An 18,961-nucleotide genomic window follows, 5' to 3' on the forward strand; every position below is an offset into this window, starting at 1 on the left:
CTGGGAGGGGGAAGGATGCAGGGGTGCAGAGGTCCTAGTTGGGTGGAAGGAGTCAGGGGTGCAGAGGTCCTGGGAGGGGAAAGGAGGCAGGGGTGCAGAGGTCCTGGGTGGGTGGAAGGAGGCAGGGGTGCAGAGGTCCTGGGAGGGGGAGGAGGCAGGGGTGCAGAGGTTCTGGGTGGGTGGAAGGAGGCAGGGGTGCAGAGGTCCTAGGAGGAGGGAAGGAGGCAGGGGTGCAGAGGTCCTGGGAGAGGGAAGGAGGCAGGGGTGCAGAGGTCCTGGGAGGGGGAAGGAGGCAGGGGTGCAGAGGTCCTAGGAGGAGGGAAGGAGGCAGGAGTGCAGAGGTCCTGGGAGGTGGAAGGACGCAGGGGTGCAGAGATCCTGGGAGGTGGAAGGAGGCAGGGGTGCAGAGATCCTGGGAGGGGGAGAGAGGCGGGGTACAGAGTTTCTGGGTGGGTACAAGGAGGCAGGGGTGCAGAAGTCCTGGGAGGGGGAAGGATGCAAGGGTGCAGAGGTCCTAGTTGGGTGGAAGGAGTCAGGGGTGCAAAGGTCCTGGGAGGGGAAAGGAGGCAGGGGTGCAGAGGTCCTGGGTGGGTGGAAGGAGGCAGGGGTGCAGAGGTCCTGGGAGGGGGAAGGAGGCAGGGGTGCAGAGGTCCTAGGAGGAGGGAAGGAGGCAGGAGTGCAGAGGTCCTGGGGGGGGAAGGAGGCAGGGGTGCAGAGGTCCTGGGAGGGGGAAGGAGGCAGGGGTGCAGAGGTTCTGGGTGGGTGGAAGGAGGCAGGGGTGCAGAGGTCCTAGGAGGAGGGAAGGAGGCAGGGGTGCAGAGGTCCTAGGAGGAGGGAAGGAGGCAGGGGTGCAGAGATCCTGGGAGGGGGAAGGAGGCAGGGGTGCAGAGTTTCTGGGTGGGCGGAAGGAGGCAGAGGTGCAGAGATCCTGGGAGGGGGAAGGAGGCAGGGGTGCAGAGATCCTGGGAGGGGGAAAGAGGCGGGGTACAGAGATCCTGGGTGGGTGGAAGGAGGCAGGGGTGCAGGGGTCCTGGGAGGGGAAAGGAGGCAGGGGTGCAGAGGTCCTGGGTGGGTGGAAGGAGGCAGGGGTGCAGAGGTTCTGGGTGGGTGGAAGGAGGCAGGGGTACAGAGGTCCTAGGAGGAGGGAAGGAGGCAGGGGTGCAGAGGTCCTGGGAGAGGGAAGGAGGCAGGGGTGCAGAGGTCCTGGGAGGTGGAAAGAGGCAGGAGTGCAGAGGTCCTGGGAGGGGGAAGGAGGCAGGGGTGCAGAGGTCCTGGGAGGGGGAAGGAGGCAGGGGTGCAGAGATCCTGGGAGGGGGAAGGAGGCAGGGGCGCAGAGATCCTGGGAGGGGGAAAGAGGCGGGGTACAGAGTTTCTGGGTGGGCGGAAGGAGGCAGGGGTGCAGAAGTCCTGGGAGGAGGGAAGGAGGCAGTGGTGCAGAGATCCTGGGAGGGGGAAGGAGGCAGGGGCGCAGAGGTCCTAGGAGGAGGGAAGGAGGCAGGAGTGCAGAGGTCCTGGGAGGTGGAAGGACGCAGGGGTGCAGAGATCCTGGAAGGAGGAAGGAGGCAGGGGTGCAGAGTTCCTGGGAGGGGGAGAGAGGCGGGGTACAGAGTTTCTGGGTGGGTGCAAGGAGGCAGGGGTGCAGAAGTCCTGGGAGGGGAAGGATGCCGGGGTGCAGAGGTCCTAGTTGGGTGGAAGGAGTCAGGGGTGCAGAGGTCCTGGGAGGGGAAAGGAGGCAGGGGTGCAGAGGTCCTGGGTGGGTAGAAGGAGGCAGGGGTGCAGAGGTCCTGGGAGGGGGAAGGAGGTAGGGGTGCAGAGGTTCTGGGTGGGTGGAAGGAGGCAGGGGTGCAGAGGTCCTGGGAGGGGGATGGAGGCAGGGGTGCAGAGGTCCTGGGAGGAGGGAAGGAGGCAGGAGTGTAGAGGTCCTGGGAGGGGGAAGGAGGCAGGGGTGCAGAGATCCTGGGAGGGGGAAGGAGGCAGGGGTGCAGAGGTCCTGGGTGGGTAGAAGGAGGCAGGGGTGCAGAGGTCCTGGGAGGGGGAAGGAGGCAGGGGTGCAGAGGTCCTAGGAGGAGGGAAGGAGGCAGGGGTGCAGAGGTCCTGGGAGGGGGATGGAGGCAGGGGTGCAGAGGTCCTGGGAGGAGGGAAGGAGGCAGGAGTGCAGAGGTCCTGGGAGGGGGAAAGAGGCGGGGTACAGAGATCCTGGGTGGGTGGAAGGAGGCAGGGGTGCAGGGTCCTGGGAGGGGAAAGGAGGCAGGGGTGCAGAGGTCCTGGGTGGGTGGAAGGAGGCAGGGGTGCAGAGGTTCTGGGTGGGTGGAAGGAGGCAGGGGTGCAGAGGTCCTAGGAGGAGGGAAGGAGGCAGGGGTGCAGAGGTCCTGGGAGAGGGAAGGAGGCAGGGGTGCAGAGGTCCTGGGAGGGGGAAGGAGGCAGGAGTGCAGAGGTCCTGGGAGGGGGAAGGAGGCAGGGGTGCAGAGGTCCTTGGAGGGGGAAGGAGGCAGGGTTGCAGAGGTTCTGGGTGGGTGGAAGGAGCCAGGGGTGCAGAGGTCCTGGGAGAGGGAAGGAGGCAGGGGTGCAGAGGTCCTGGGAGGCGGAAGGAGGCAGGGGTGCAGAGGTCCTGGGAGAGGGAAGGAGGCAGGGGTGCAGAGGTCCTGGGAGGGGGAAGGGGGCAGGAGTGCAGAGGTCCTAGGAGGAGGGAAGGAGGCAGGGCTGCAGAGGTCCTGGGAAGGGGAAGGAGGCAGGGGTGCAGAGGTCCTGGGAGGGGGAAGGAGGCAGAGGTGCAGAGGTCCTGGGAGGCGAACAAACTGGTGAGCTGCAGGGGCCAGGGGGAAGGGCAGGAGGGCCTGGAGGGCAGGCAGAGGGGCAGCGCGCGTGTGGGCTGCGCTCCATTCCTGGACACTTTCAGTCAAAGTGCAGTCCTGGCTGGGCTGTCTGCCCTGCTTCTCCAGCCTCTGGTCCCCACCCTGTCCTTAGTTCCTTCCCAGGACGCCCGGATTCTGTGTCCTTGGGCCCCCAAGTGGGCTGCTCCTATTAGGATTTCCTTGTGGTGATGCTTCGTTGTGCTGAGGCTGGGCGTTGTCCTTTTCCACAGGTGAGAAGTGTCCCCTCCTGTGGCTGGGAACTGAGGCCATGCAGGAGGGGTGCAGCCGTGGGAGGGAGGGCAGAGAGAGGGATCAGAGTTTGCAGGGGGAGTGCCGGGAGAGGCTGCATGGAGGTGGCCTGCGTGGAGATGGCTGGCGTGAACTGGGGACGGCAGATGGGATGCAGGGTCCAGCCTCTGGCTAGGGGCGCACGCCCTCCGGGGAGACCTCACTTCCCTTCCCTGAAGCAGGGGCGAGTGGGAAAGAGCCGGTGAGCGGCCGGTGCCTCAGGTTCTCTGATAGCCGTTGATCCCTGTACATTTGCTTCTCTTTTACTTCTATTTGGGCCAGTGGGTGCGGGAGGGAAGAGATCTCAGGGCTGGCGACAGTGTGACTCGGGCACATTTCTTACGGTCGGAAATGCGCAGACACCTGCCCCCCGCGTAGCCTTGACGAGATGATGCCTCACTGTCGCCCCGGCGGTAAAATCCAGGCGATCACGGGACGGAAGTGCCAGGTGGACAGCGACGTTCCCTGCAGGTGTCAGAGAAAACCCTCTTTCCTCCCCACCCCTCCCCTTTTGTGTGAGCATTACCTCTACTTAAAAGTCTGGAAACGTGAGGACGGGGGGCTGACGTGTTTGGTCTGCTGTGGAATCTGGTTAAATGTAGACCCTGCCATTCCAGCAGGACGTGCTCGCTGAGCTCTCGGGTGCTCTCCCTTCTCCCCTCGTGGTCTCTGTTGAGGGACAGCCTTACGGCCGTGACGCCGACCCAGAGGCTCCTGGTTCCAGTACCAAACTGAGCGCACCTGCTGTGAGCACCCGGGATTTCCTGGCTCACGCCGATGGCTCAGCGTCCAGCCCCCTGGCCCCTCAGCCCCCTGGCCCCCTGGCCCCTCAGCCCCTGGCCCCTGGCTCTGTCCTCGGGGCCGCCTCCCCCTAGACCTGAGGGACGGGGCCCCGAGGCTCCCTGCCCCACCCGGGCTCTGCGCCGATGTTCTGAGCCAGCCCCTTAGTCTGGGACGCTGGCAGGTGCTCTGATCCCGGCACGATTGGTGGCGGCGGGCTCGGGTGGAGGCCCACCCAGAGAGTGGGGAGACCGTTGGGGTGGGTGTCGGGGAGCCGAGCCCGGAGTGCACTGTGCATGGGGTGCCGTGTGCTAGCAGAGCTGAGCCCGATGCGCCGAGAGCCTGTCCCCTCCGGGGCGCTGCCTCAGCCTCGCGGACATGGGGTCGTCTCACCCCCAGTGGCCCTCGGGCGGGTGGCACAGCTGAGGACACCGAGGCGCAAACAGCAGAGCCTGGTCCAGCCCGGAGGGGTCAGGACGGCAGGGTGTCGGCAGAGTCCGGCCCCCAGCCCTCTGCTGCTGATTCACCTGCTTCTCGGGGGAAGGGGCCTAGGTTGCGAGAGTGCCGCAGTCCTCAGATTCCAGACCTCAGCGTTGCTGCGGTCACAGGGTACGAGCCGCAGGAAGCACCGGCCCCCTGTGCCTCAGCATCCTGCTGCCCACCGGCCCCAGATGCTACCTTGTGCATCTCCGCGGATCGTGCAGGACACACACACAAAAATGCCACGGGAGTAAAGGTTCAAGTCTATTTCCGTGATGTCGCAGAAGGCAAGGGAAGCGATCTGGGGTGTTCCCTGGCCTGGGAAACCATCTTGTGACATGGAGCCACATGGCCTCCAGACCCGTGGCACAAAATCCTCCTGCAGCGCTTGACCTCTGGCCACTGCTGTGAATGGATGCGTCATCGTTTGGTCGAAAACCGCAATCTGGGTGCACGATACAATCTCTCATTAGGATGCCGAAATTGGAGAGTGACAGCAGTAACACAGCCCGGACTGGAGTCATCTCATGCTCTGTCCGTCGGAGGACGGCATCGTGTAAGCGACTCTTGTCCCGTGTCCCCGGGTCGGTCTCGGGCAGAGTGGGCTGCAGCCCGGACCAGTCCCCAGAACGCCGTCTGCCATCCCAGAGGGCACCCGGGGAGGGTGTCCACTGTCAGGCACCCGATGGTGCAGAGAAGTGGCTTCAGAACCTGCTTGGCTGCGGGGGGCCTGGAGGGCCCGGGGGTGCAGACACGGTGCCCGGGCAGGCTGCAGGCACGGTCAGTGCCTCTGTGACTTCCGGAAGCCGACTTGTGCGTTTGCTGCCTAGAACATTTCCTTCTCAGGAGCACGGCTTCCTGTGGACGCTGATCTTGGAAGCAAACCGTCACCGGGCACTCTGCCATCTGCCTGGCGCTCACCGGCTACCGGAGCACAGATCGCGGCACAGGGGCCCCCGGGCTCCAGCCCCAGCTCGGGCGCACGGTGAGCGAGCCCCGGGCTTGCTTGGAACGGGTCCTGTGTGCAGCCGGTACCCTGTGGGCGTGAGCCGTGCTGGTCGGCGGGCCGGGCGTCGGGGCAGTTCTCGTGTTGTGCCGCGGTTACCCGTGGGAAAAGCCCGACTGGACTCTGTTCTGATGTGTCTTAAGGACAAACGATTCGCATTAATGAGATTTGTGCACCGAGGTTTAAAGAGTTTGGAAGCCGAGTAGGGCGTATGATGGAGAGAAGAGAATCGGGTTAAGACGAAGAGGGTGTGGCTGGTCGATGTGGCTGAGGGACCCCAGCAGCCACGCCACCGCTTTGTCCCCACCGGGAAGGATGCCTTTTTATGGCCGGCCTCCAGCACGTCTCATGCGGGAGGAGAACGTGTGCAGAGATCATACCGCATAGAAAGCTGTGCTTTGCTCTAAAGCCCGAGAGCCCCTCTGGCTCCCGTGGGCTCTGCCACGTGGGAATGTTGTCCTCTGCAGCTAAGAGTGCAGGATGTGTGTCCCTGGTCTGTGGAGAGAATGCCTAGGAGCCGGAAGCCCTGGTCCACTCACCTCTCAGATGGCTAAAAATACCAGTTTCCCTTCTTTTCCTCGCTTCCTCCCATGACTGTGGCATCCGTTGGCCCCTCTTCCCGCGGATGTCTCTTCTTTCCTGTTCCCCCCGATGCCTGCGGGGTCTTGGTGCGCCGGGAGGGGCCGGGTCCAGTGTTGGGACCAGCCTGGCGTTTCCCTGTGTGAGCAGCACCGGTGAGAGCCCCCCGCGCCCTCGACGGCCTCATGTACGTCATGACGGGTCATGGCTGGCGCACTCCAGGGAGATTTGCAGGCTCGTCTCTGGAATGTGTCTTCATTTGAGGGTGAAGGCCCTCCCCCCCTCGTGCTGCGGAGGCCTGCGTGATTCCTGCAGCCTGTCACGTACCCTGCCCCTCCTGGCACCGCTGCCCCAGAGCAGGTGGACCCTCTGGTGTCCGTGCCAGCTGGGCCAGCAGAGCGCGTGTGACCTCCTGCAGGGCTGCAGACCCGCAGGCTGCGGGCTGTGACCTCCTGCAGACTCGACTTCGGTGCCTTGACCACGGTGGACGTTGCAGGGACATTTGCTGACGTGGCAGGCGTGGTGTTCCTGTTAGCGTCTGGGTTCCTGTGTCCCCGTCCCTGGGGAGCAGGTCACCTGAGGTCGCCGCAGCTTCTTGGCCAGACGTGCTTCCTCCCGCGTTATTTTCCCGAGGGTTCGCTGTGGTCCGTGCACGTCTGTCTGAGTTGTTTGGAGACCTAACTCTGGTTTCTGGCCAAATTTTGCTGTGGCCTCTGTTGACACCACTGAGTGTGTGTCGTATCAGATCTCTGGAGAGGGCCTGGGGGTGGACATGGTCTCACAGAGGACAGAGGGCAGTGTAGCTGGACCACCACCTGCTGCCGTTCACCGAGTGTCCCCTGTGTGCTGGGCCCTGTTCTGATCCCCACAGCCGCTGAGGCCCGTACCGTCCCTCCGTTCCAGGTGGAGGCTTGGGCTCAGAGATACGGACACTCTGGGGCTCCTGGTGGCCCGCAGGAGAGCAAGGAGCAGAGATCACAGCCCCAGCGTGTGCGTCCATGTCTGTCCTGGGTCTCCCTGTGGGTGGGTTCCTCCAGGACCCCCAAGCCTTGGTTTTCTCATTTTGAAAAGGAACCTGTTTTCCGGAGGTGTGGTGTTTCCAAGTGCACAGCAAGGAGATGCTAAGCGAGAGAGGCCGGCGCATGGCAGGTGCGTGGCCCACGTGGGCCCGTGTGGGGGCCACTTTGGGGGCTGGGGTGTGGCCTGTGCAGGGCTGATGTGTGGCTGATGTGTGGCTGGTGTGTGACCGGTGCATGGCCTGTGCATGACCAGTGTGGGGCCCTGTGCGTGGCTAGGGCATGGCCCAGGTGGGACCTGTGTGGGGGCCGGTTCGTGGCTGCTGTGGGGGCCGGCGTGTGGCCCGTGTGGGGCTGGTGTGGGGCCTGTGGGTGGCTAGGGTGTGGCCCAGGTGGGACCTGTGCGGGGGCCAGTTCATGGCTGCTGTGGGGGCCGGTGTGTGGCCCGTGCGGGGCTGGTGTGGGGCCTGTGGGTGGCTAGGGTGTGGCCCAGGTGGGACCTGTGTGGGGGCCGGTTCGTGGCTGCTGTGGGGGCCGGTGTGTGGCCCGTGTGGGGCTGGTGTGGGGCCCTGTGCGTGGCTAGGGCATGGCCCAGGTGGGACCTGTGCGGGGGCCAGTTCGTGGCTGCTGTGGGGGCCGGTGTGTGGCCCGTGTGGGGCTGGTGTGGGGCCTGTGGGTGGCTAGGGTGTGGCCCAGGTGGGACCTGTGTGGGGGCCGGTTCGTGGCTGCTGTGGGGGCCGGTGTGTGGCCCGTGTGGGGCTGGTGTGGGGCCCTGTGCGTGGCTAGGGCATGGCCCAGGTGGGATCTGTGCGGGGGCCAGTTCGTGGCTGCTGTGGGGGCCGGTGTGTGGCCCATGTGGGGCTGGTGTGGGGCCTGTGGGTGGCTAGGGTGTGGCCCAGGTGGGACCTGTGCGGGGGCCAGTTCGTGGCTGCTGTGGGGGCCGGTGTGTGGCCCATGTGGGGCTGGTGTGGGGCCTGTGGGTGGGTAGGGTGTGGCCCAGGTGGGACCTGTGTGGGGGCCAGTTCGTGGCTGCTGTGGGGGCCGGCGTGTGGCCCATGTGGGGCTGGTGTGGGGCCTGTGGGTGGCTAGGGTGTGGCCCAGGTGGGACCTGTGCGGGGGCCAGTTCGTGGCTGCTGTGGGGGCCGGTGTGTGGCCCATGTGGGGCTGGTGTGGGGCCTGTGGGTGGGTAGGGTGTGGCCCAGGTGGGACCTGTGTGGGGGCCAGTTCGTGGCTGCTGTGGGGGCCGGTGTGTGGCCCGTGTGGGGCTGGTGTGGGGCCCTGTGCGTGGCTAGGGCATGGCCCAGGTGGGACCTGTGCGGGGGCCAGTTCGTGGCTGCTGTGGGGGCCGGTGTGTGGCCCGTGCGGGGCTGGTGTGGGGCCTGTGGGTGGCTAGGGTGTGGCCCAGGTGGGACCTGTGCGGGGGCCAGTTCGTGGCTGCTGTGGGGGCCGGTGTGTGGCCCATGTGGGGCTGGTGTGGGGCCTGTGGGTGGCTAGGGTGTGGCCCAGGTGGGACCTGTGTGGGGGCCGGTTCGTGGCTGCTGTGGGGGCCGGTGTGTGGCCCGTGCGGGGCTGGTGTGGGGCCTGTGGGTGGCTAGGGTGTGGCCCAGGTGGGACCTGTGCGGGGGCCAGTTCGTGGCTGCTGTGGGGGCCGGTGTGTGGCCCATGTGGGGCTGGTGTGGGGCCTGTGGGTGGGTAGGGTGTGGCCCAGGTGGGACCTGTGTGGGGGCCAGTTCGTGGCTGCTGTGGGGGCCGGTGTGTGGCCCGTGTGGGGCTGGTGTGGGGCCCTGTGCGTGGCTAGGGCATGGCCCAGGTGGGACCTGTGCGGGGGCCAGTTCGTGGCTGCTGTGGGGGCCGGTGTGTGGCCCGTGCGGGGCTGGTGTGGGGCCTGTGGGTGGCTAGGGTGTGGCCCAGGTGGGACCTGTGCGGGGGCCAGTTCGTGGCTGCTGTGGGGGCCGGTGTGTGGCCCATGTGGGGCTGGTGTGGGGCCTGTGGGTGGCTAGGGTGTGGCCCAGGTGGGACCTGTGTGGGGGCCGGTTCGTGGCTGCTGTGGGGGCCGGTGTGTGGCCCGTGCGGGGCTGGTGTGGGGCCTGTGGGTGGCTAGGGTGTGGCCCAGGTGGGACCTGTGCGGGGGCCAGTTCGTGGCTGCTGTGGGGGCCGGTGTGTGGCCCATGTGGGACTGGTGTGGGGCCTGTGGGTGGGTAGGGCATGGCCCAGGTGGGACCTGTGTGGGGGCCAGTTCGTGGCTGCTGTGGGGGCCGGCGTGTGGCCCATGTGGGGCTGGTGTGGGGCCTGTGGGTGGCTAGGGTGTGGCCCAGGTGGGACCTGTGCGGGGGCCAGTTCGTGGCTGCTGTGGGGGCCGGTGTGTGGCCCATGTGGGGCTGGTGTGGGGCCTGTGGGTGGGTAGGGTGTGGCCCAGGTGGGACCTGTGTGGGGGCCAGTTCGTGGCTGCTGTGGGGGCCGGTGTGTGGCCCGTGTGGGGCTGGTGTGGGGCCCTGTGCGTGGCTAGGGCATGGCCCAGGTGGGACCTGTGCGGGGGCCTGTTCGTGGCTGCTGTGGGGGCCGGTGTGTGGCCCGTGCGGGGCTGGTGTGGGGCCTGTGGGTGGCTAGGGTGTGGCCCAGGTGGGACCTGTGCGGGGGCCAGTTCGTGGCTGCTGTGGGGGCCGGTGTGTGGCCCATGTGGGGCTGGTGTGGGGCCTGTGGGTGGCTAGGGTGTGGCCCAGGTGGGACCTGTGTGGGGGCCGGTTCGTGGCTGCTGTGGGGGCCGGTGTGTGGCCCGTGCGGGGCTGGTGTGGGGCCTGTGGGTGGCTAGGGTGTGGCCCAGGTGGGACCTGTGCGGGGGCCAGTTCGTGGCTGCTGTGGGGGCCGGTGTGTGGCCCATGTGGGGCTGGTGTGGGGCCTGTGGGTGGGTAGGGTGTGGCCCAGGTGGGACCTGTGTGGGGGCCAGTTCGTGGCTGCTGTGGGGGCCGGTGTGTGGCCCGTGTGGGGCTGGTGTGGGGCCCTGTGCGTGGCTAGGGCATGGCCCAGGTGGGACCTGTGCGGGGGCCAGTTCGTGGCTGCTGTGGGGGCCGGTGTGTGGCCCGTGCGGGGCTGGTGTGGGGCCTGTGGGTGGCTAGGGTGTGGCCCAGGTGGGACCTGTGCGGGGGCCAGTTCGTGGCTGCTGTGGGGGCCGGTGTGTGGCCCATGTGGGGCTGGTGTGGGGCCTGTGGGTGGCTAGGGTGTGGCCCAGGTGGGACCTGTGTGGGGGCCGGTTCGTGGCTGCTGTGGGGGCCGGTGTGTGGCCCGTGCGGGGCTGGTGTGGGGCCTGTGGGTGGCTAGGGTGTGGCCCAGGTGGGACCTGTGCGGGGGCCAGTTCGTGGCTGCTGTGGGGGCCGGTGTGTGGCCCATGTGGGGCTGGTGTGGGGCCTGTGGGTGGGTAGGGTGTGGCCCAGGTGGGACCTGTGTGGGGGCCGGTTCATGGCTGCTGTGGGGGCCGGCGTGTGGCCCGTGTGGGGCTGGTGTGGGGCCCTGTGCGTGGCTAGGGCGTGGCCCAGGTGGGACCTGTGTGGGGGCCGGTTCGTGGCTGCTGTGGGGGCCGGCGTGTGGCCCGTGTGGGGCTGGTGTGGGGCCTGTGGGTGGGTAGGGTGTGGCCCAGGTGGGACCTGTGTGGGGGCCAGTTCGTGGCTGCTGTGGGGGCCGGTGTGTGGCCCGTGTGGGGCTGGTGTGGGGCCCTGTGGGTGGCTAGGGTGTGGCCCAGGTGGGACCTGTGCGGGGGCCAGTTCGTGGCTGCTGTGGGGGCCGGTGTGTGGCCCGTGCGGGGCTGGTGTGGGGCCTGTGGGTGGCTAGGGCATGGCCCAGGTGGGACCTGTGTGGGGGCCGGTTCGTGGCTGCTGTGGGGGCCGGCGTGTGGCCCATGTGGGGCTGGTGTGGGGCCCTGTGCGTGGCTGGTGTGGGGCCTGTGGGTGGCTAGGGTGTGGCCCAGGTGGGACCTGTGCGGGGGCCAGGTCGTGGCTGCTGTGGGGGCCGGTGTGTGGCCCGTGTGGGGCTGGTGTGGGGCCGGTGTGGGGCCCTGTGCGTGGCTAGGACATGGCCCAGGTGGGACCTGTGTGGGGGCCGGTTCGTGGCTGCTGTGGGGGCCGGCGTGTGGCCCGTGTGGGGCTGGTGTGGGGCCCTGTGCGTGGCTAGGGCATGGCCCAGGTGGGACCTGTGCGGGGGCCAGTTCGTGGCTGCTGTGGGGGCCGGTGTGTGGCCCATGTGGGGCTGGTGTGGGGCCTGTGGGTGGCTAGGGCATGGCCCAGGTGGGACCTGTGCGGGGGCCAGGTCGTGGCTGCTGTGGGGGCTGGTGTGTGGCCTATGTGTGTTCAGTGCGTGGCTGGGCGGGCAGTGTCAGTGGTGCCCCGCCAGAGCCCACACGAGCAGTCCCTTCTGCCACATGGGTTGACAGCGGGCTGCATCCTGGTTCCTCCAGCATGTTCCGCGCTGTGGGCGGATGGCGGCCAGGGCACTGTCACCGTCGTCACTGTCCCTTGCTGCTGTCCTTGCTGCAGTGGAGCCTGGACATTTTCACCGGCTCGTTCTGGTGGGAGCCGGGCAGGTGTTTGATACCCTAAACCTCGTAAACAGGGAGGGGGGTTACAGGACGGCCGCCTCGGGGCCCGGGGACTGACCTCCTCACAGTTTGGCTGGTTTCACGCTCATTCTCAGACTTGGGTTTCCTCTGATCGCATGTACGGGAACGGGATCTGCAAAAAAGAGAGGAAAACGTGTGCGGAGATGTGGCCTAGACCCAGGGTTCAGAGACTGAAGGCTGAGGAGATCGTGAGCGTGGCCCACAGTCCCGGGTGGCGAGGGCTTCACTCGAGGCTGCAGCGGAGGGAACGGGAGGGGGAGACGTGTGCAGGGCGGGAGGGGCCGTCCCCGAAGCGTGGGCGCGGACGCAGCTCCCGGCGGGGACCCGGGGTTGGGGGGGCGGAGTGAGGCCACCCGGACTGTGTGCTCCGTGCTCTGGGCGTGGTCTCAGAGGACACTTGGCAGGCCTTGTGGGGGAGGGGCTGGTCCTGTAGCTGCCGCCGTGGGTGACCGCTGGCCTGGCCTGGAGAGCCCCCTGCAGCCCAGGGCGGCCTCTGCCTGTGGTGACCGTGGTGTCTTTCCTTCCCCAGGGCTCCCAGGAGTGAGCGTCCCAGCTGCATGATGGACCAGCCAAAGCCACCCGCCCCCGCGCCCGAAGGTAACAGGGCGTCCTTCAGGGGCCCTTTCCCCCTTGGGGACGGGGAGGGGTGACCACAGGTACCGACGAGGTGGAGCTCAGCCGCCCCCCCCCCCCATCCCCTGGCCACCAGGGCCCATCCTCACTTTGGGGTAACTTGGCTGAGCGCCTCCCTGGCCCTGGGCCCCCCCGCAGGGCACGGGCCAGCACAGCCTGCTGTGAGCCCTACCTGTGGGGACCCATCAGTGCCCTCCGGCATGGAGGGTGGCCTGGAGGATGATGAGGAAGGGAGACGTCCCATCCAGCTCTGGGGCACGTTCCTTATCTGCCTCCCTCCACCACTGTGAGGACCGTGAGGGAGGGGTGCAAGTGTTTCCCTGTCCTGTCCCCTCGCCACGGTGGGGCGTCGGGGGCTTGGTGTCACTCCCCGCTCACGGGGCAGGGCCTCCTTCCGGGCTCCCCATTCCCGAGGCTTCCCCAGACGTGCCCCGTGGACAGACTCGCGTGTCCTTTGCACACCCGGAGGCTATAGGGCCTGAAGGGCAGAACCCTCAGCATGTGAAGCTGCGAGAGTGTGGGAGGAACCCACGCAGGGCCCGTGGCTCTTCCGTGCCCTCCCGCTCCTGGCAGGCGTGGGCCCTTGGGCAGTGCCCCGGCCCGGCTCTGCGCTGCAGGTGGCCCTGGGCCTCGGGCTCCCAGTCGGAACAGAAGGAAGGCAGCCCACAGGTGGAGCCGCTCCTGTGGGGAAGCAGGGCTCGGGCCGAGGGGTGCCTGGGCTGCTGGGCGCTGGGCCCCCCAGGAAGGCTCAGCTCGACTGGAGAGCCCTGTGGGGAGGGCTGGTCCAGAAGGAGCCAGTGATGCTGGGCTATGTGGCCAGAGGGGCCCCTGCACACCTTCAGCCAGCGTCTGCACTCGGATGTGACCTAAGAGCCAGCTGTCGACCTTGGAGAGTTTCCTGAGCCCCGGGGTGAGGGTGGCTCGCTGGAGGGCACCCCAGGAATCCCGCGGCCCAGGCCGTGCACCTGCTCCTTCTGCGGGGCGCCTTCCGGGGGGGCTGGCTCCCTCCTTGGGCTGCGGCCGGCGGGCTTTGGTTGTGGGGGGGGGGGGTCCTGGATGGCCCCCGTGCAGGTGTCCACCGTGTGTCGGGGGTGGCACTGAGGCTCCTCCAGGCTGGATCGTACTCGTTTGTCATAATTGGGAAGGTCCCAGAACTGCTCACTGCTTCCTCCCCTACAAGCTGGGTGTAGCCTACACACATGTGGCTGGGCGTGTCCCCGGGGCTGGCACACCCAGCTTCAGGGAGCCTGTGGGCTGCCTTCCGTGGGACGGTCCCTGTGTCCTCAACGTCAACGGTTTCCGTGGCCTGCATGGGCCGTGCTGACTGCTCTCCCCGGGATACCCGTGGTGTGCACACCGGGCGGCTGGGCCGGGCCGCGTCTGGAACGTGGTCACGGCAGAGCAGAGTGGCGCTCCCAGGGTGGGCTCGCCGCACTTGTTGGGGAAAAGCTAGAAAATAAAAGGCCCAGAAGCCCTTTCCGCACCAGTTGTTAAGAGTGGGTGGCACTTGCGACTGTTGAAAATCTGATGGCGGTGCGTGCCTTTTTCCACCACGCTTTGTCCGCTGTTTTCAAAGGAACCGGACGCCGCCCTTCTCTCGTTCCGTGTGTCCCAACATCTGCTGGCAGCAGCCGGCTGGGGCTGGTCCCGTGCGTGACGGAGCCTTGGCAGTGATACTGAGTGGATCTGCAGGAACGCCCGTCCACCCACGGGCTTCGCCCCCAGATGCACCTCTGCACTTGGTCTGGGACGGGAGGGGGCCCTGACCACACGGCTGGGGTGTGGGTGGCTGTGCTAGTGGGCCGGGCCGGGGACCTGGGAAGGGGAGTCACGGCCTGTGAAGCCCAGGGCATCGGGCGGCCGTGGGCAGGCTCTGCGAGGCTTCAGTGGGCGGGAGCATATCCGATTCGTGGAGAGCAGTGATGTGACCGGGGCTGGGGCGGGGGTGGCAGCAAGGCTGTCTTCTGGGAGTGTGCTGAGGGGGCAGCTCGGACGTGTGCTCCCCGGGAGAGAAGTGGTTCTTGAACGTGGGGTGCACGGTAACCAGCCCCATTTGGGTGGTTATTTCAGAGTCCTCCCGTGTGCTCCTGAAACGTGCACATTTTTATTTGTGACTTCTGTCTCAGTGGAGGAGGGAAAGAGGGCCAGGCAGGAGCCGGGACAGTGGGGGGCTGCCGAGGGCGTCGGGCAGAACCACCCCGCGTTCCCTGCAAGCCCACACCCACCCTGTTCTCCACGTTCAGAGCGACAAGCAGGCTGACCGCAAGGCCTGTCACTGTGGGGCCCAGCCGGTCCGGTCAAGCCATCTGTGGGCCAGGCCCCAGGCCCTGTGAGCTGGGAACTGACCCTGGGCGGCAGGCAGCCGGGAGGTGGAAAGGATCCCCCCATGGACCCCTGTTCTCAGTTCCCCTCTGGGCTTGTGGCCAGCGTCCTTACGGGGTGGGGGAGAGTGTCCCCATTTCTGTGGGTGGATGGCTTCTTCCTGGCTGGTAGCCTGTGGGTGTGCCTTCTGGCTTTGGTGTGGACTGAAGGCCGCAATTTGACAACAGAGAACACCATAGTTCAAGAACCGAGATCCTGATCCGCACAGCCTTGTGGGCGGTTGACTCTTGTGACCCTTGGCGATGGGCACCCACAGGGCTTTGTGGGCGGGGACGGAGAGGGATGGGAGGCAGGGCAAGTTGGGAGTGGGTGGGGACTGACGCAGGGGGGCAGGGGCAGGGCAGGTTGGGAGTGGGCGGGGACGGAGGGGGGTGGGGGCAGGGCTGGGTTGGAGGGCCTCACGGAAACCCCAGCAGAGCTCCTTGGATGGGGGTCTGGGGCTCTAGCAGGGGGTCTGGGTGTGGACTTGGGGTTTTGTGCAGATGGACACCGGGGCCTCCAGCAGGCCCGGCCTCCCCGTGGGGAGAGTGCCAGGTGCGCTGGAACTCTCTGGGGGGGGTGGGGGGGGGCAGAAGCAAGGGGGTCCGTGGAGGGAAGCAGAGTCAGCTTGGGGAGCTGTTCTGAGTGCGGTGGGCGGTGCCACAGGCCTGCACCTGTCACAGCCTGGAGGCGGACATCGGGGATCCCGGCCTCCTTCAGAGGCCTCTCTCCTTGGCGTGCAGACACCGTCCCTCCCCGTGTCCCCACGTGGTCGTGCCTCGGTGTGTGTGTGTCCTGACCTCCTCTGACGAGGACACCCGTCGTACTGAAGTGGGGCCGCCCTGGCGACCCCATTCTACCTTAATCACCTTTGAGGCCCTGTCTCCACACGTAGCTGTGTTCTGAGGTCCTGGGGTTAGACCTTCAGCCCAGGGTGTGGGGGGACACGGTTCTGTCCTCAAGAGGGACTGAAACAAGCAGCTGGGTGTGTGGGAGGGAGCCGGGAGACTGTAGTGTCATTGATGCCAAAGGATGGTCATGTTAAACGGGGCGGTGAGGTCACCGTAGGGGACAGCGGGGAAGGACCACGGGCATTGGCTCTGGGGACAAGGCACCCAATAGCGCGTGAAGCCAGGTCACTAGCTGGTGGGGAGGCATCAGGCATTCCGGGGGTGGCAGGGGAGGTCACCTGGCCGAGTGCAGGGGACGTTTCTGGGCTGCTGTGTGTGACGCTGTGATGGTGGCCACACATCACGGTGCCTTTGTCCACACCCATGCGGTGCGCATCACTGGATGGAAACCGTGGACTCTGGGTGACGGCGGCCTGTCCGTGAGGGCCCGGCCCTGTGCTGCCCATCTTCCTTGCTGAAGGCACTGAACAAGAATTACCTTCTTCCTTTAAGGGGAAGCCCCTGTCAGGCTTTGTTATTTAGATTTTTAAAAATATTCATTTAGTTTTGAGAGAGAGAGACGGAGTGTGAACAGGGGAGGGGCAGAGACAGAGGAAGACACAGAATCCGAAGCAGGAGCCAGGCTCCAAGCTGTCAGCACAGAGCCCGACGTGGGGCTCGAACCCACAAACCACCAGATCACGACCTGAGCCAGAGTCAGATGCTTAACCAACTGAACCACCCAGGCGCTCTAGGCTTTGTTGTTTGAAGCAATGTTCATAAAATCACTTTCAGGTGTATTTTATCTACTTCTTAAAGTCCGGCAGTGATGAACTGTGACTTCCGAGAGGAGGGTTGATGGAGGGAGAGCAGGCAGGTGGTTCTGAGTCCCTGCTGCGCCCAGTGGAACGTGTGGGCGGTGGGATCTCCACGTGTCACGTCGCCGGGTCACAGCGCGAGCTCTCCCGTCATCATTTCCGGCTGGGTGTTTAACTCGTATTGTTTCCCTGTCACGTTGACCCGGCAAACACAAATCCAGTCGTGGGAACAGTTGTATTTGGAAAGCATCCTGCGCGTTTTGGTTTTTCTCTGTTGAAGAGATTTATTGCCCTGGAACGTGTTCCCCAGGTTACTCCTGTGAGTAAGCTGACTGACTCCCTAATGGTAACGCCGAGAACCCACACGCCGACCTCCCTGTCGTTGGGCCCGAGACCCGACTTGGTGGGAGAGCGCACGTCGCGTGACTGATCCGCGGACACAGGCTGCGTCCACCCCCAGGTCCGGTCCTTGTCTGCTGCTTTTTCTTGTGACGCTGTCCTCACTCGGTGGCGGCGGTGAGCTGTGCGTCTGTGTTTATTAAGTACGAACCTCGGGATTAGCCTGCTCCTGGAGTTTAGCCCAAGTGGAAATGTGGTCTGAACCCGAACACAGCCTCACGGCAGGCAGGAAACGTATGTGTTGTAGGGAGTTTGCCGAATGCAGGGAATCACAGTGGAAAAAGTACCAGTCGTTTGCAGAGGCCACGGTTAATATTTGGGTCTGTGCGTGAAGGGGATGAAATTAGTAAAACCAACGGTCTTTAGATGATTGCCTTTATTGTGGTAAAATATACATAACATTTACCGTTCTTCAGTGCCCCTCGGGAGCACGAAAACCACCAGCAGCGCCCTCCGCCTCCAGAACTTTCCATCTTCCCAGACTGAAGCTCTGTCCCCACGAGATACTGACCCCCATCCCCTGCCCGGCCCCTGGCACCCGCCGTCCTGTCTTCCGTGGGTGCTGTCACACTGTGTCTGTCCCGTGGTGACTGGCTCCCTTCACTCCGCAGAATGTCCTCAGGGTCCGTCCGTGTGGTGACAGGTGTCAGAATTTGTCCTTTCTAGGACTGAATGCTCCCCGTTGTGTGCGTCGACCACAGTCCATCTGGCCGTTCATCTGTCCGTGGACTCTTGCCTTGTTTCCGTCTCTTGGCTGTTGTGAATTATCGTGCTTGAATGGTTGCACGCTCACACAGTGGCACACTCGTGTGGTTGCACACCTGTATGGGCACGCTGGGATCTGTGTGCCTGCTTTAATTCCTCCAGGTGAGGCTCGGAAGCAGGATCCTGGGGTCGTTCGGTGGTTCTGGTTCTGTGCTTCCTTCGTGACGGGCCTCCTTCCAGTTGCCACGGCGGCCGCTCTGTTTTCTGGTCCTGCCAACACTGCAAGGGGTTCCAGTTTCTGCAGACCCTCATCAGTGTGTGTTGTTTTCTGTTAAATGGGTGTGGAAAGACCGATTAGAAAGACTATTAACTTAATACGTCAAGACCTCTTTCCAAATTCTCGAATAAGCTTCGACCAGATAACTTTAATGGCTTCGTGAGCGTCTGGCTGTATAAATGCGTAATATGTAAAGTCTCTTTCCTACTAAAGTACATTCAGGTGAGTATCGTGACGGTCTCTGATTATTTCCTTAAGATAAGTGTTTCGCAGTAGGATTTCTGCGACAAGGGATGTACAGAATTGTCCGGCATTGGTACGTGTTGGCGAGTTCTCTTCCACAAAGTCGCCAATGCATACTCTCACCAGAACAGTTTTCTGGATTCCATTTCGGTATTTGCCCCTATCATGCTTTTAGCACGTGTCAACTGGGGAGAAATTGCCCCAGAATGCTGCTTGTGGACCCGGCAGTCTCGTTCCCCCTGGGTCCCCGCTGAGGGGCCGCTCCCTCCTGCCCCGACAGAGCCCGTCCACCTGACCTCTGTGGTAAGGTGTTTCCTTCAAAACACCTGTTAGGACGTGTTGCCGGTTCCAAAGACCGAAGGGAAAAATGAGCACCTCGTATTTAAGACCGTTGTTTCTGGACCATCGAAGGTTCATCTGGACCCACAAGGCCACAGCTGGAAAGACCGTCCTAGACTGGCTCAGGTAGCCCCAGCTCTGTCACCTTCTCTCCCTAGAAACCAAGCCACCTCTGAAAGCCTGAGTCTCACGTCCTACCCCCGAGCCCCTCCTCCCCTCTCCCCCGGCTCCACTCCCCCCACCCCGGCCCCGCCCCCCAGCTGCCAGGTGGCTGTGGAACATTTCCTTCCTGGAGAGCACACGTTGCCCCCTGCACAGCATCTGTGTCTGCTGGGGCGATGTTGACCGGGGCCCTGCACCAGGAGCGAGAGGCGCTGGGAGTGGAACTGGAGGGGCCGAGGCCCCCTCCCCGCCCCCCATCATGCTGGGACAGTCCGTGCCCCGACGCACCCCACCCCTACCCCGACCCAGGGGGGGTGACTCCTCCCCAGCCTCTCTGCACCCCCCGTCCCCACCATCCCCAGAACCCACCTGGCTCTGGCTCAGGGGTGCTGGCTCTGTCACCCCACCGCCCTGTGGCCGGCTTCCCAGCCCGTGTTCACGCGTCTTTGGCTCTAAGATGACTGGTTCAGATCCCACATTCCCACACTCAGGCCTGTGTGACCGCTGGGTGGAACCCTCTGGAAGGG

At 65.1% G+C, this 18,961-nt stretch overlaps 1 protein-coding gene across 14 annotated transcripts in view; it reads left to right on the forward strand.

Annotated features, from left to right (window-relative positions):
- ARHGEF10 (Rho guanine nucleotide exchange factor 10) overlaps positions 1-18,961 on the forward strand; it is a 116,563-nt gene that overhangs the window by 16,211 nt on the left and 81,391 nt on the right. For 9 of the 14 annotated variants that reach the window (XM_045451395.1, XM_045451450.1, XM_045451404.1 and 6 more), the window contains one exon: positions 12,137-12,204. The exons of 4 other annotated variants lie outside the window; for them this stretch is intronic. In XM_045451395.1, coding sequence (XP_045307351.1) covers positions 12,165-12,204 — 40 coding nt within the window. In that variant the 5' untranslated portion in view covers positions 12,137-12,164. Of the gene's footprint in view, positions 1-12,136; positions 12,205-18,266; positions 18,399-18,961 lie in introns of those variants that run through there. One more of the 14 variants, XM_045451508.1, reaches the window with a different exon arrangement.

Source organism: Leopardus geoffroyi, chromosome B1 (assembly GCF_018350155.1).
Source record: "Leopardus geoffroyi isolate Oge1 chromosome B1, O.geoffroyi_Oge1_pat1.0, whole genome shotgun sequence".
Taxonomy (NCBI): Eukaryota; Metazoa; Chordata; class Mammalia; order Carnivora; family Felidae; genus Leopardus; species Leopardus geoffroyi.